Source organism: Lathamus discolor, chromosome 4, assembly GCF_037157495.1.
Source record: "Lathamus discolor isolate bLatDis1 chromosome 4, bLatDis1.hap1, whole genome shotgun sequence".
NCBI classification, from domain to species: domain Eukaryota; kingdom Metazoa; phylum Chordata; class Aves; order Psittaciformes; family Psittacidae; genus Lathamus; species Lathamus discolor.
In genome coordinates, this window is record NC_088887.1 from 95,439,126 (window position 1) to 95,456,351 (window position 17,226).

Here is a 17,226-nt window from a genome sequence, read left to right on the forward strand (position 1 = left end):
GATTTTCTCCTCAAATCACTGGAAAAATGAATTTGTAGAATTGTAGAATGGTTTGGATTGGAAGGGACATTTAAAGGTCATCTACTTCAACCCCCCTGCAGTGAGCAGGGACACCATCCACTGGATCAGGTTGCTCAGAGCCTGTCCAACCTGACCTTGAATGTCTCCAGGGATGGGGCATCTACCACCTCTCTTGACAAACAGTTCTAGTGTTTCACCACCCTCATTGTAAAAAATTTCTTCCTTAAAGCTATTACCCCTTGTCCTATCACTACAGGCCCTGCTAAAAAGTTTGTTCCCATCTTTCTTACAAGCCCATTTTAAATATCAAAAGGCCTCAGTAAGGTCTCCCTGGGGCCTTTTCTTCCCCAGGCTGAACAAGCCCAACTCTCTCAGCCCTGTCTTCTTAGGAGAGGTGCTCCAGCCCTCTGATCATTTTGGTGGCCTTTCTCTGGACCTGCACTAACAGGTCCATGTTTTTCCTGTGGTGAGGACTCCAGAGCTGAGCACAGTACTCTAGGTGGGTTCTCACCAGAGTGAAGTAGAAGAGGAGAATCTCCTCCGTCAGCCTGCTGGCCATGCTCCTTTTTGATGCATCTCAGGATACAGTTGGCTTTCTGAGTTACAAGCACACATTGTCGACTCATCTCCAGCATTTTATAGACCAGTACCAGCCAAGTCCTTCTGTACAGGGCTGCTCTCAATCCCTTCATCCCCCAGCCTGTGTTGATATTGGTGGTTGGCCCGACTCAGGTGCAGGACCTTGCTCTTGGCCTTGTTTAACCTCATGAGGTTTGCATGGACCCACTTCTCCAACTTGTCCAGGTCCCTCTGGATGGCATCCCGTCCCTCAGGTGTATCAACCGCACCTCTCAGCTTGGTGTCATCCGCAAACTTGTTGAGGGTGCTCTCAATCCCACTGTATGTGCATTGATAAGATACTGAAGAGTACTAGACCCGATACAGATCCTTGAAGGACACCACTTGTCACTGATCTCCATTTAACATTGAGCCATTGACCATAACCCTCTGCGTGTGACCATCCAACCGGTTCCTTATCCACCAAATAGCTCATCCATTAAATCCATATCTCCAATTCAGGGAGAAGGATATCATGGGGGGTTGTGTCAGAAGCTTTACAGAAGTCCAGATAGATGACTAGCTTTTTGTTTGTTCACTGATCTAGTCACTCTGTCATAAGAGGCCACTGGGTTGGTCAGCAGGACTTGCCCTTGGTGAAGCTGTGCTTCTTGCTTGAGTTACCGCCCTGTCCTCCGTGTGCCTTAGCATGGCCCCTAGGAGGATCTGTTCCATGATCTTCCCAGGCACAGAGGTGACACTGGCAGGTTGCTAGTTCATAGGGTCCTGCTTTCTACTGTTTTTAAAAGGTTGTGATATTGCCTTCTTTCCAGTAACAAGGGAATTTGCCTGACTGCCATGACTTTTCAAATATCATGGAATGTGGCTTGGCAATTACATCAGCCAGTTCCTTCAGGACTCTGGGATGAATCTCATCAGGTCCCACCTATCTTGGTTGGTACCACCAAGTCTGAGTAATGGCAACTAGGCTATAGCTTTCTAGCAGCATGGAGGCTACCAGTGCCTCCTGTTTCTTGCCCATGCTGTGTGTTTAAGGGTGATCTAACTTGATAGAAAGGTAGAGATGGTTAAACTCACTGTGGGTATTTATTACTTACTCTCATGATCAATTTTTTTTTCTGTTTTTTTTTTTTTTTTTAGGTGCCTACTGATAGTTATTTAGTAACAGGAAAGTCCTGCTCCTCTTACAGCTGATACTTCTGCCTTTTATTCCCCCTTTTTTTGAGTTTACAGTAGGAGGAAATTAAATTTAATAGTTGAACACAGTATGCAGAAGTGAAAATAATTTTAAATGGTAGGTTTTATTTACACAAGAAATGAGCTATTTCCAGGCTGTTTTGTTTGACAGTGCTTTCACTTCCTTTGCAGTTAGTTTCACAGTTTGGGTATTGGACCATTGTTCTTTTGAAAATGGATAATGATTTTATATATTAAAAAGAATACTTTTGGGTTGTCTTGTTGGACAAGTGGAACCCTTCAGATGTCTCTGAAATTGATGATGGAGAGCTGAGATGCTAAAGGTGGTGGGGTGAACCTGTGTATAATTCAACTGCCAAAGGCCAGGATGCAGACAAGACAAAATGGTTATGGTTTAATGCTGATAAGCTAGTACAGTTTCTATACAGCATTTTTCAGAGTCTTTGTACTGTGATGATGGTGAGTCTGCAGGAGGCTCTGTGATGATGCTTGAGTCTTCAGAGTTTACTATCTGATGCCACAGGAACAGGCCTACTGCCTGAAGGCAGTGTAACTGTACCTGAATAAATACTGTGGAACCCAACATGGTTATAAAGTCATCTTCATGATTTTGCTGTGCTGGGCTTTGTTGAAATTGCTGCAAGGAGTGAGCAGTCCAGAAATGTAGAGCTCAAGTAATTGACTTGATCATGTGGGAGAACCAGGTTTTCCCAGAGATGGGTTGTTTTAGGACAAGGATGTGTTTTAAGAGTATTTCCCTGACAGGATTAGATTAACAGGATGGATTAGCCATTTAAGGTACAGTGGCAGGGACAAGTGAGGTGGTGTTTTTTCTAATTGCTTGATACTGTTTAATAGATTTTGCTTTTAATTTTTTTAAATACAGGAGTCTTAACAGAAGCATCATTGTGGTTTTTATAACCTTCCATCCAGAGAATTTTACTATGACTTGAGTTTTTTATTTATATTTTTATGTTTATATCTATCATCTGTTTAATATGTACCAAGCTGCTTCATGTTGTCGTAATTTTATGTATGTCGTAATACACCAGTTAAGAGAGGCGCTGTGCTCCAAAGAGAAAATGTTGCGGTTTATTTATACAACTGTAACTTTTTTTCTAAGATTCTAGCAAGTTCATTGTTAAGAAGGAAAGCAGAAATCAGAGTGGAATGTGAATAGCTGTAATTAATAATCTCTTGCTATTGCATTGTTGAGGTTTTCCATTTATAGGTGCTGGGGGAGAGGGTGGGGGAAGATTAAGAACACAACTACTTGATGCCACTGCTCATCTTCTTATTTAAATTATGTATACTCAAGAACAAGCCCACGTAAAGATTTCTTGCCCGTATAAAGATTTGTTGCCCATATAAAGATTTCTTGCCCATATAAAGGGTAAGTGTGGGCTTAAGATGGGATCAAGCAAACCAAGCCAGTCAGCTGTGGAAAGGAGACCTATACTCTGATGTCTTGGTATTTATTTTTTACTTTGCAGTCATTTTTACATGCATTTGCTTCGTACCTGGTTTATTTTGGACAGTCTAGGGGTTCTTTTTTCCCGGCTAAAGTGTGTGACCATGGGAAAAGTTGAAATATTAATACATATATAGTACTTAAAAGCCTCACACATGCTTTCTGTCATTATTAATTTATTGCCTATTTTGGGGGTGTAGAGATTAATAAACCTAACTAGATTATTTTGTTTCTTTTCATTGCTTGTGATTAAAAGGGGAAACTTGAAAAACTTCTTTTTATTTCATGGCTTTTTTTTTTTTTTCTTGCTGTTAGAATTAAACTTCAGATCAAGTAGGGTAGCTGTCTCAAGCAGAAACTTCTGACCTACTTTGGTGAAGTTAAAGAGTGCTGCTAAATATGTCTTTGATCACCTGTGTTTTGCCAGCAAAGACAGGTCTGTTCAGAGCAGTGCCAGAGAACAAGATAGAATCATAGAATCATAGAATAGTTAGGGTTGGAAAGGACCTCAAGATCATCTAGTGCCAACCCCCCTGCCATGGGCAGGGACACCTCACACTAAACCATGCCACCCAAGGCTCTGTCCATCCTGGCCTTGAACACTGCCAGGGATGGAGCATTCACAACGTTCTTGGGCAACCCATTCCAGTGCCTCACCACCCTTACAGTAAAGAATTTCTTCCTTATATCCAATCTAAACTTCCCCTGTTTAAGTTTGAACCCATTACCACTTGTCCTGTCACTGCAATCCCTAATTAAGAGTACCTCCCCAGCATCCCTATAGGCCCCCTTCAGGTACTGGAAGGCTGCTATGAGGTCTCCATGCAGCCTTCTCTTCTCCAGGCTGAACAACCCCAACTTTCTCAGCCTATCTTCATACGGGAGGTGTTCCAGTCCCCTGATCATCCTTGTGGCCCTCCTCTGGACTTGTTCCAACAGTTCCATGTCCTTTTTATGTTGAGGACACCAGATTTGTTGATACATGTTAGCCTGAACAGGAGTCACTTGTGTTTTTCTATAGTAGAGTTGATAGGAATAAATAGGCCAGTTAGTGGAGTGGGTAAGTAGTATGTTTTCCTCTCAAGATTGTTGAAGGGTAGTTCCAGTGCATTGTATGTTATAGGAATCGGCTGATAAATGTCACCAGAGTATCAGCAATTAGTGAAACAATACTTAATGTCTGTCCCGTGTCCCCGTTTACCCCCCTCCCCACCCCCCCCCCCCCCCGCCATCCCTCCCCACCCCATGCAGCCTTGAAATGTAGCTAAAAAAATAAGTTGGAACTAATTGTAAGGTCTGTATTTTACATTTCATGCATCATTTTAAAAATCATTAAGGCAGCACTTCTTTAAAGGCAGCAATCAGCATGGATGGTGTGCTGCTTAATCTATCTCAGTTTTAAAATGCTTTCATTGATGTTTGTTCTGGCTACTTGCATTTGCAAAATGTATACAAACTAAATGAGGAAACATAAAATTAAGTATAAATGTTTTTCATAGGTGTTTTTGAGCTGACTTCTTTCATCGAGTACGAAGATTGGTAAAATCATGGATCTCTATGCCAGGGCTCAGGGCAACCGGATGAAACCAGGAATGTCTGTGAAAAAGGTAATTATCTGTATGTAATAGAAAAAGTGTTAGAGCTTTTTGATCTTCATGCAGCAGTCTAGTAATGAACAAAGGGAACTGGTAGGTTTGGTTGGGGTTTTGGGTATATTTTTTTCTTTATTTGTTTTAATTTTGGTTGTCTAGCAAGGAGGCAAAAGAGTTGCCTTTGCTTTATGCTTTGACATTTTTAGCGTAGTTGAACTGAGAGAGAGAATAATTTAAGGAAAGGGTGCATGCTTTTGGCTTTGGCTTTAGTTTTAAGGTGATATGATAAAATGATGTATTTGCTAAAATTTGCCTTTTTTATTGGAGTATAGCTTTTTATTTTGATTCTTCAAGTTATATGTAATAAAATATAAGGATATAGTGTTAATTAAAAACTTCTGTAAAGTCTATATTAGGGCTTATTGTAATATCTTCAGATCTTGTTTTTTTGACTTACTCTTGTGTTTACATGAACTTCTAGGCAGTACTTTGACGAAAATATGTCTAGCATTTATGAAAGCTGTTAGTGTTGGTTGTCTTATTTTTAAACAGTATTTATATATGTATTCTTTTAAAATTTGTCACTTTAGCTTAGAGAACATAAATAGTCCTCAAATTTTCTTGCAACTTCCATAAGCGCTTACTCAAATGAAAGTTGCAGTTTACCCTGACAGAACAAATTTATTCAATCATACTTGAAGTAGTTGAACGCAGATGAGTATTTTTCTAGGTCTTTCCGGGTTACTAATGGATTCTTTACTTGCAACTGTGTGCAATGCTTAAGAGGAGAAACGGAGCAAAGAAGCTTCTTATCACATGAAAATTGCAGTCTTTTATTCCATAAGTAGATTTTTGTTGGGTTAAGGAAGCTGTGTCTGTGATATATATCCTGTAGAAACTGCTTGCGTGCAAAGGTAAGCATTATCAGACTGCCTAGCAGGTAAACGGTTGTTCCAGGTCTTGATGTGGTGATATTCTCTCACTGTAAGACAGATGCTATGAAAACTTTTTATTTTACTGGTTTATGAGAAATCTGCAGCTCAAAGAGAGTTCTGTAACCACAGTAATTTTGCATTCTTAATCTGAATATAAAGTGGATTTTAGAGGACTTTTTCAGTCTGCCCTTTATTTGTTTTTCCTCTTCAATTTAAGAAACAAACAAACCAACAAACTCCCCCTAGGTTTTTAGATCTTCGGGTTGCAAAACATCTTTCTAGTAATGTCAGTGGCCAGTGATTCCTCACTGATTCTAATGGTTGCCTAAAATATTAGCCCTATGAAACGCTCCATTGATTTCCAATGAGCATTCTGGACTCTGTGGCTCTAGGAACATGAATTTGACCCTTCTTGGTTATATTGCAGAATTCTTCATTTTCATCCAGCCAGACTTCAGTGTTTTGGTCTCTTGATGTTTCACTGAGGGGTGGCTATTTAGATTATAGTGTGGAACTTCGATTCTGTCTTGCAGACCCAGACGGTAGGGTTGTCAGAATCACACTGTTTATGATCTTATGTTGAAACACAGCTTGCAGTCTGATTCATGTCGTCTTTGCAGTACTTAACAGGAGTTGTTGCAGTAGTAGCTCTTAAAAAATCAGTACATGGCTGTGTATGCACATTTAAAGCCTAAGTTTCCATTTTTACAAAATGACTTCAAGATATTTAGTCAATTTAAATCTTACAGCACATGAAATCAGGAATAGCTTCTTTGTTATGCAAGAGCAGAGTAAATATTAAATACCACTGTCCACTTGATTTCTCTGATTTCTCTGCAGATCATGGCACCTTAGAGGTTTGTGTGCTGTTTGAAATGTTAGAGCAGTTGTTTTTAAACAATTCATTAGTATCGAGTTTCCTCCAGTATACTGTGAAGGATCCTTAATGACTTCTTGATTTGCTGTCCACAAAGAAGACAATGCAAAACTTTGAATTGCTCATTTGAGCTAGAGGTTTTCATTCTTTGAGTCTGTCTCATTCAAATGCACATAAGTTTGAAATCTGTGCTCAGATTGAAATAGGATTTCTTGCAAGACATGTTACTTTAGAATTTTGTGAGGAAGAAATACACAGGCCTAGGAAGTAGAGCTTTATAGATTGCTTGGTTGGTTGTTGTTTTGGGTTGTTTTGTTTTTTTTTTTTCATGTATGTTAATGTATATTGGAAGAAGTTGTACTACTCATACAAATGGCATTCTTTTGTTGAAGATGATCACTTGTTCTTACCTAAACTGAGATAAGATATTCTTGGGAACTTGCTGATTTTCAGTTTTTAATGGCATGTTTCCTAGACTGGAGCTTTGAGAGAACTTACTTTCGTTGTTGTGTATAGGATAGGAGGATTTCTGTGAAATTGAGGCCAGTCCTTTGCTATTAATAGGTAAGGACCTATTGTTTTGGTAACGATTTGAAGAAATCATTAAATACAGTCTCACAATTAATGAGGAGAGATTAAAAAAAAAAAAACCCTGTTACTGTGGTTTCTTTTTGAACCACACTGCTGTAATATGAATACCAGACTGAAGCTATTCAGAGCATATTCAGACCTATTTCTTCATGGATGTCACTGTTCATCAGCCTGAATATTTTTTGTCTGTTGCTGGTGTTCACCCTTGTGATGTTTTTACAGTCGGTGATCTGTCCTCTGTTAGCCTTGGTTTTTGGAAACTGTGTAAGGTTTTAGTCTGCTTTTATATGAAAGCTTCTGCATTCCAGTGATTATCCTTCATAGTCCTACTTTCTGTGCTTGTTGTGAGTTAATCTTCTTTTTACATGTGGATGGTACTGTATGTGCAATTACACAGGATGTCCTTCTCAGTGACTGATATCAGTTCTTTCACCAAAGCATGCGTACTGGGGTCATGTTTTCTATTTTCAGTGCTGTATCACATTGACCATTCACTGCTATATCACGCTCAAGAAGTCAGCTTGGATCTTTTATTTCCCAGGTTGTGAATTCACAATTCTATTTTAAAGGTTGCTTTTAGTTTTTAAGTAAAGACTTTGTACTTCCTACAGTTGCACAATGTGAGAGTATTTTAAAATGCAAGTTGTTCTTGTATGATTTGCTGTTCTTCCTGTCAACTGGTAACACCTGCTTACTTGAATTATCATCAGATTTTATGTACATATTTCTTTTACTTTTTTTTTTTTTTTACTTTTTTTTTTTACTTTTTAAATTTATTAACGGTGATGATGCTTGACTTCAGTCTCAAGATAAATTTTGAAAAAGCTGGTTACTGGGTTACTGACCTAAATCTACTCTACCCTCAAAAAAACCCCTTTGCAATCTCCATTTGAGCAAATGAAACAACTTATTCAGTAAAATTGTCTTTTTCTAGTTTTGTTTACTTGTCATATATTTCATTATTTAAGTGTAAATAATCTATGTAATTCTAGATAGATAAGATCTTTTCTCTATGTATGTATTATGCCTGTTAATTTCCACATCCTTATTCTCTTCATGTTCTGAACTTCTTAACATTCATTAACATAATCTTAAAACCATGCATCACCTCTTCCTCCTTCTTTTTAAATATGTATATTTTATCTCTTCAGTTATGTTGTGCCACCATCAGAGTGTTACCAGACCTACATACAGTCTTGCATGCTGATTCTTCCAGACCTGTGGGAGATTTATCCAACTGTTGCATCTTTCTTTTTCTCCCACTTCCACTTAGCCATCTCCAGAATCTTGAATTTTCCTTCACCTCAGTAGTCCCTGATATGATACTCCTGTTCTAGTTACCTGTCCTGCCCCTCAGGATGTTAAAAACTAGGGAGGAGTACTTGCTTATAGATATGGTGTATAATAGTTTTAATAGTTTGTAGCCTCAGATAACCTAATTACTAGAGAATAATGATGAGCCCTTCTCAATCCGGGTCAGTGTTGGCCTGCAAAGGATTATCAGGTCACATTGTATGAATATTTTTTTCTCACTGTTTTGAGCTCTGATAAAATTATTGTAGAAGCTGAAAATGAGGCATTTCAACATGCTAGTTTGGTTTTATGAATGACTTTTGTGTGAGAAAGAGGAATTACTGGTGGAGTCTTTGGCCAGTATTGGTATTGCAGCCACCTGTAGGTTTGGAAGATGCAGAATCAAAGGGAAGGACACTGTCAGCGTACTTTGGAAAGCATAAGATTATATTACTGAAGCGTGGAAATAAAGTACAACTAAAAGTTGGGACAATGGAATAGATTAAAATGGAAATTAGATGAACACTTAATTTATTTCAGATGACCCAGTAACTGCCTAAAAGGCATTTTGAAATAGTTCAGCTGTTACTTTTCCACAAAAATGACTGAGTGTTGACTTCTTTAATGTCACTTGGCCTTGGCTGTCAGGGGGTAATCTGAGCCTTGTTTGCTAACATTCTGAAATAAATTTTGGTAATTTCACGGAACCTGAAGTGAAACTTCCATTTTGCTTCTGTCCATTCTAGAAATGCTTTCCTGATTTTTTTTTTTTTTATTGTCATGAGCATGGTGACACTGGCCATGTTACAATAAATTGGTTTCCCATGTGGTGGTACTTGACACCTTTTATTTTATTTTCTACGGGGGGAAAAAATTATCTTTCTTGAGGTTTATATGATACATAGGATCGCTTTTTATCATAAAGGGATTGTTTTTGCTGTGGGAGTATCAGAAATGCAAAGCACTGACTAAATTTGGCTATCTAGCACTTCTGCCGTTGTTTTAAAAAGCTATGGAAAGTTGGACACACTGTTTCTCACTTCATTTTAACAGGGTAGTCATGTAGAGAATAAATAACTGGATGAACAGTTTTTAACCATATCATGATCTTATTTTCTTCTTAGCCTTACCACTTTCTAGAGAAGATAATAAATTTAAAATATAAACCAATAGGTTTCTAACTTCCTAAAGCAAGTGAGAGGATGTTGTCTTTTTAAACTGAGTAAACCAGTTTTTGGTGTTGTTCTGTCATCTGTGCTGTTCAGATTATCAGATACCAGTGCTGGTAATTCTTTTGTTCAGCTGAACTTTTGTTACACTGGTAGAAAGTCTTAGATTCTTAAGCCTTTTTTAGCCATGTGTGGGTGTTTGCATATATTTACATGGGATTAAGTTACAGTTGTTTCGTATTCTTGAAGGAATGGGAAAGGAGAATCTGTGTGGATTTTCTTATGAAGTTTGTTTGTTTTCATCCCCTCTTTTAAACCCACCTCCATTGCTTTTCTTGGGTAAATTTGCTTTTCATTCTTTTTAAGGAAAAGATGGAAAAGTTCTATGTGCAGACTTTGATGAAAGGAATAGGTGGGGCTTGGATTTCTTCTTGGATTCATCTGTTTCTTTTTCCAAGTCTGCATGTTCTCACCTTTTTCTTTTTTTTCTTTTTTTTTTTTTTGATTGCTACTAAATTGTTAACTTTTAGAATAAAAATATTGCTTGAAGAAATCAGCTGTTTCAGTTCCATGTCCTGAAATGAATATAAACTTAAAACCTGGTGATTTATATACGAAGTAATTTGAAATAGTACTTAAGCAGGGAAGCCTGTGGGGGGCAGGGGATAGATGGATGTACCCTGTATCCAAAACTGAAAAGGCATTTTGTTTTCTTATATTTTTTCATTGTTTTTCAGAGTTTCGGTGAAGCTGTACTGCACTCTATGAAGTCACTGCTGCACAGCAGAAAAGCGTTATGCAATGTATCATCAGAAGAATGTCTAAATCGGGAAGAACAAGAAAATTTTATTGAGGTTTGGTGTAAACTGACTGTTTGTGTATATTTTGTGGCTATGATGTGACTAGTTTAGCTTGAAGCAGTATGGGAAGTCGCAGGATGATAAATGTGGACAATGCTGCAAGTTACTGGCTGTAAAATCTGTACCCCTCTTGAATTCCATCATGAATTCCGTCACTGTAGTCTTGAAAAGAGCTGTGAGACTTCAAGATGACATTTCTCTGCTTTGTAGGATTTGTGAAACTAAAACCAAAATGTGTAAATGATTTTGTAGGAATTGTACAGCTGGGTGTACTGCATTTGTGAGCACTCCTATGATTGAGGTTTTATCCTAACAAAGTAGCAGAATATTTGGATCCAGGTCTGAAGGTAAAAATTAGCAATTGCTCTTGTTTGCTCAGTGCTCAGCACTAAAAGCTGAAGTCTCAATATTGCAGATGTAGACTTTCTTTACATTAATACAGATGGGCCAAAAGCTGGACAAGGTCTGGAGAGAAGTAGACCTAGACAGAATTCAGGACTTTCTATGCAAATCTCAAGACGTAAGGAGAAATGACTAGACCAGTTTGAGATACAAGACAAACAGCAGCTTCTCCAAAGGGAAGAGAAGAAAGTAAGAAGCAATGTGTACCATGTATCTCGTATTAAGCGTCTCAGAAGACTACTGAGTAGTAGTTGACAGGCCTAATGAGGAGCTTAGAGAAGGAGAGGATGACCTGAACTGGCCAGGTGGAGGGGCTGAGATGAGGGGAAATGAAGCAAAAAAAGACTGAGGAAGTAGTTAGGGAAGACTGCTAGCTGGAAAATGAGTAGCAGGAGGAGGGGAAAAGGCACATTTTGTGATCCACAGAGATGAGTAAGGATTTCCTGGGTAACACCAGGATTTTTGGGACTGGCTGGATGGTGAGGCTGTGATGTCTGGGGGGCTGGCAAGAAGCTGAAATTTGTGAAAGATGAAGAGCTGTGACAGATTAGAGGTAAGGAAGAAGAGCTAAGCAGTGGAGGAGTGGGCAAAACCTTGTCTGTGCCTGTTCAGACAGATCATGCTCTAGGATCTACGAAACCCTTCAAACATTGTCCCCCTCCTTTTTTTTCCTTTTTTTTTTCTGACTTGTAGCAAATTACAGATACTTGGCATAAGTTTTATATGCCTGTAATGATGGGCCCTATGGAGAAAGATTGCTGACTATATTTAGTTAGCTTATTACCTCAAGCAATTAAGAGCCCTCTGGTTGAAATATAAGAGGGTCAATATCCTGCTGCAGAACAGGTATTTCTTTCTTAATGAACATACAGGGAAAGACACCTATATGCAGAATAACGTTAAAGAACATTATGAGGACTGCAAAGATAATTACTTAGACTTACAAAAAACAGAATTTAGGTTTTCTTGTACCTTTTGATTCATTTCCTCTGTACCTGTGGTCTAGGATAACCTTCAAGTACAATGTCTCATACACTGTTTTTAGTTTAAAGAAAGGACTTGTTCTACAGACTGTTCACCTTCCTGTCTTCCTGGCGTACTCCCCAATGACTTTTGAACTGGTGTACTAATTTCAGACATGTTTGAGATATTAAAAGATAATTATTTTTCTGTGAAAATTGGAGTTTGGGCACAATAAAGAAATCTAACTCAGTGTTGTCACTGAGACAAAAAAGTCAGACTCTGCAGTGGTATAGACTCCTTGACAGCAAACTGCTGGCCCATCAGTGTACATATGGACTGGTTGGCCTTCATTTGTGTGAAGCTGTGGCTCCTGCATACTGCCCTATCTTGCACAGTGAGTTATCCCATGGGAGAAGGAAAGGGTTGGGATCATTATCTTGAGGAAGAGGAAATGGCGTGTAAAAAGACAAGAACGGACACTCTTAAAAAAATTCCCAACAGCAACAAAATGTTCTTAAGAGAACTATTTTTTCCTAAGTCCTTCAGAAAAGTCCTTTAAAGTCCCTTAAAGCATTTTTAGTACTATGCTTAGTATTTTGCATCTTCTGTGGAACAGTTCAGTTCATATTGTAGGCATTGTACAGATAAAAAGACATAGAAGCAGAAAGATATCTTGTAGATATAAGATGTAGGAGTTGAAGGGCACATTGCTCAGACAGGATCATTTCATAGTTAACACAGTGAATATGGTGCTGGCGACCTGCAATTTGTCTGGAGCTATTTGGAATGTTACTGTGAAGTATTGTTTTGTTTATGTTTCATCTGTGATGTCATAATGGGAATAAGGGTAAGTGGATGTAAACAAGAACATCTTTTCTGAGGCACTGCAGCTTCCCAGCATGAGACCCCTTGAAATAAACAAGTCAAAATTTTTCATATTTTAGTACGGTTTCAGTTTAAAACAAAATATTTTTGTTTGTTTGTTTGTTTTTGGTTTGGGTTTGTTTTTTCAGTCACGCATTGAAGTAATATGAAATCAAAATTCAAATATAGTTTGAAAAAGAATTGTTCTTCAGCCAATTCTTTTTCCAGCTCTGTGCCTATCAGAGATTCTGTGTATGCATAAGCAAGCAAGTGAAGTAGTTAATAATAAGATATTATAAACACAGTGATGTTCTTTGCTGTTTTTAAATCTGAGAACAAACTGACTACCTTGGAGTTGCTGCTACAGATTTAGCATGAGCTGTGGCTTGAATTCATAAAACTCAGTCTTTGCAGAGTGCTCTGAAATAGTTGAATCTAAGCCATATCAAAGTCCAAACATCAATGGAAGTATTTAAGCTTTGTGCTTTATTCCATATCTACAAAATTGAAGCAAAATATTTATTTTCTGACAATCTTGTTTTGAAAATAAATGCCTTGGGATTTTTGCAGTCCATGCAGTTACCCTACTGATTTGTCATTAGGAAAATACTAAGTGAGAACTGGGGAAATCTGACATGAAACAAAGTTTGAGTAGTTACTGACTCTTTGGTCTGTTAATGTTGAGCGATGCAAGACACCTGTAGGCAGAAGAGAGGGACAATATGTGATAAAATATCTCTTCCTGTTCACAAGCACAAAAACCTGAGATAAAGCTGACATTTCTGATGTATTAGAGGTTCCTGAGCCTGACAAGGCTTTTTTTTTTTTTTTTTTTTTTTGTGGTTGAATATTTTAATTCTTTTACTTTCGGGGTTTGTCTACTTGGGTATTACATGCAAACTTGTGACTTAAGTAATCTGTTCTGTTTTGGCCTTAGGCTAATCAATTTATGTGGTAAATTGTGTAATATGTTGGCATTATGCTTTCTTCAGTATCTTCAGTATATCCAAGTGTATCATGGTTTGTTAGCATGGACAGACTTCAGACTGGAACTGTTTTATATATGTCCAGCCTGAAGCAAGGACAGATGAGCACTGATCTTTGCAAAATTGTGTTTATTTATGATAATGAGGCTTTTATGTGTTCATCATCATATACCAGCCAATAGGCCACTAGAAGAAATTCTATGTAGCGGGTTTTAAATGTTGTATATGCTCTTTAGTCTGGTCTGACCTTTCACAAGTCAAATAATATAACATTAACTATTCGTAACATAAGCCTGTGTACAGCTGTTTGAGCAAGGTATGCTACCTTAAGGTGTGGGTTTTGTGGCACTAGAATGAAGCTTTATGGTAAAGCCTGCTGAATTTTTAACTTTTCAATATCTGCAGAAAACAAGTTCTTTTCTGTGTTTCAATATGTTCATGTTTTTATTTTACAGATTACATTTATAGGCTTTGCTGAAGAGATGGGTACTGCTCATTTGCAGGTACAGTGTATATCTATATTGCAAAATAGTCTTCTAAGTAGTACCTAGTTTTCTAGATGAAGGAATTTTGGTGTTCAAGAAATAAAATACATGCATCTTCAGCATTTTAAACCCTAAGTTTTAAATATCACTGAAAGGTTTAAAATAATTATTTTAATATGATAATATGTATTTAAAATATTACATGGATCAGTCTTTGTATTAGAACGGGCTAGAACAGCTTACCACTTTATTGAATTGACCACTAGCTGTGAATGCCTTGTTGGAGACCAAGAGTCAGTATTTATGGTTATGCCTTAAGGTACTATTCTGCATCGGAGTTAGATGAAGAAATATTATTTTAAAAGGGGAAGTGCAGGAAACTAGTGGAGTTGTGCTGTGCCATTGTAAGATGTTGAGAATTTAATCTTCCAGTGCATTTTACATATCAGTATAATCCATAACATATTTACAGTGCAGTTAAACACTGTTTAGATCTTAGTAGATAAGAGATTGCTGTAATAATTTGCCACTGTTTAAAAATGAATCTCTGAATCCATTTGTGTTCAAAGTTGTATTAATGTTGCTAATAAGTCAAACGTTAATAGTGCTAGCCACTTTCTCAAGTATGGGCAAGAACTGTGTATTGTCTTGAGTTAAATGGAATTTAGAGAAAATTGGGTTGAATAGGTTTATGGAAACTTGCTTTGTACCGTATGGATCAGTAGCATTTAGATTGTTCAAAAAGTCATAAATCTTTTATAGGCCTTTTCTATACTAAGTAAATCTAAGTGTTCCCCAAAATCACGTTTAAATAAATTCTGTTTTTTTCCCTGGTTTTGTAACACTCTTCCAAGTACACTAAGAGCATGTATAGGTCTCTTGAGAACCATTATTAGATTAATTCAGTGTTTTCTTTTTCAGTTGTGTATCTTGTAGGATGTACAGCTGCTTTTCAGTTCTTACAAGATTCTTCTGTGTGACTTCTTAGCCTCCTCTGGCCCGTGAGAAACAGTGGAATTTCTTTTGGTAGAAGAGTGAGCTGGAGATGAGTGTGGACTGAATTAAAGCTTGTTTATGTGAGCTTTATGCTTCAGTTCGAGAGAATAAGTGGGCAGTGGGGTAAGAAATAGGGGAGAAAAGAGAAGCTTGACCAAAACAAGCAGCTGTTACTATTTAGGGAGGGTATGAGATCAAAACCATTATCATTTACGTGTTAGTTTTTTCACTTTGTATTCTCAATGTGTTTGTATATTTAAATCAGGAATTAGCAGCTGTTTCTGTAGAGCTTCCAGATGTTCTGAAGTCGCTCCAGTTGTACAAATTAAAAGAAAATGAGGTTATATTTCTTAAAGACGTAAAGAAAACATTGGCAAAACCTTATGTCATGAAGCATCAGGTAAAAATTTTTTGTTGTTGTGTGTTTTAATTACAGAAGCAGCATATTTGGCTTCATAAAGAGCTTTGTCATATCACACCTTGTCTTGCTTTTGGTTTTGGGCCATCTTGGCCACAGTGGTATTAATGATTTTATGTTTGTGTGGTTTCTTTAGAATGAGTGTTAGAAAATCTCAGAATAAACTCTGTGTTTTCAAGTGTAACAAATATTTAATTAGGTTACTGGTCCCATGCTTCTGCTAGGTTATAGTCCCTTTCACTGCCAAGATGAAATTTGTCGAGTTACCCATCTCTGCTTTTTTCAGATACAGCTCTCATCCTCTCAGACTTCTTGAAACAGAGGTGCCAAAAAATATGTCAAGTGTTTATAAACTCAGTGGGCTCTTTCCTTAGTAAAAACTATTTACAATTACAAATGCTGTTAATTATATAATTTCCATTATTTTCAATATTATTTCCATTATTATTATGTTAATTATATTATTTCCCATTTTAAATCTTGGTAAACTTCTTCAAGCCATATTTACTAATCATGCATGTTAAATTTAATTATTTTGTCTATAAGTTAAAATATACCAAGAAGAAACAAATATCCTATAAACTGAAGTACTGTTCAGTGTAAACATGTTTTGAAATACTGTCTTCCTCTACAGATTTTTAACATTCATTCTTTAATATATTCTTGAGTACATATTATCAAGGTTGTATTCACAACCCTTTTTTTGTGTATTTTATTGCAATAATTTATTCAGAATGTGGAAGTTACAAAAAATGAGTGATTTGACTGTCACTTGACATAACCTATTCCATTCATTTTCTTACCTTTAAAATATGTGGAAATAGTTTACTGTTCATAAAAATGCATGGAAGGAATCCTCTCCTACTCCTGACAGTTGAAATCATTCTAAGATGGTTATGTATGTTTTCTTGTTGCTTTCTTTTCCAAGAATCAGCTTCCTGAAGTGTTCTGTATGATGAGACTGTCTCCTTCGTTCCCAAGGATCAAAGTTGATTATATATTTACCTTGCTGAGCAAGTATACCACAGGCATAAGATATGCAGTGGAAATAAACTCATCGCAAAACCAGCAAACGGAGACATCCCATGGAGAAGATGATGACACTAATCAGTCAGTTTCTTCAATTGAGGATGATTTTGTCACTGCTTTTGAACACTTAGATGAAGATGAGCCTTCAAAGACACAAAGTGCTGGTAAGTTTTTTTCATGCTGTTGACATACAGAAATTGTTAGTTAAAATTCAGGCTGTTGCTATTTCATGAGAAAGTAAATATAAACACAAATTTTTTTACATTTCTCATATTTTGTAAAGGGTATTGTGCAATTGAAAATTTAATTTTCACAAGGGCTTATCAACTTATAAACCAAAGATTCTAATACCAGGGTCAGATCAGATGAAATAGAATCTTATTTTACTTTGTGAGCTAAAAAATACATGACTTTGTCAGTAATTAGATAATTGTAATAGGATAAAAAAAAAGAAGTTTGGTTTAATCATGAAAGATCAGCTCTCATTTTACACTAATA

At 37.1% G+C, this 17,226-nt stretch overlaps 1 protein-coding gene across 1 annotated transcript in view; it reads left to right on the forward strand.

The window, feature by feature from the left end:
* The window catches only part of AKAP11 (A-kinase anchoring protein 11), a 44,460-nt gene that overhangs the window by 2,875 nt on the left and 24,359 nt on the right, over positions 1–17,226 (forward strand). The window contains exons 2-6 of the mRNA XM_065678189.1: positions 4,768–4,875; positions 10,463–10,579; positions 14,256–14,303; positions 15,547–15,681; positions 16,628–16,892. Of these exons, the coding sequence (XP_065534261.1) occupies positions 4,816–4,875; positions 10,463–10,579; positions 14,256–14,303; positions 15,547–15,681; positions 16,628–16,892 (625 nt within the window). The 5' untranslated portion in view covers positions 4,768–4,815. The remainder of the gene's footprint in view (positions 1–4,767; positions 4,876–10,462; positions 10,580–14,255; positions 14,304–15,546; positions 15,682–16,627; positions 16,893–17,226) is intronic.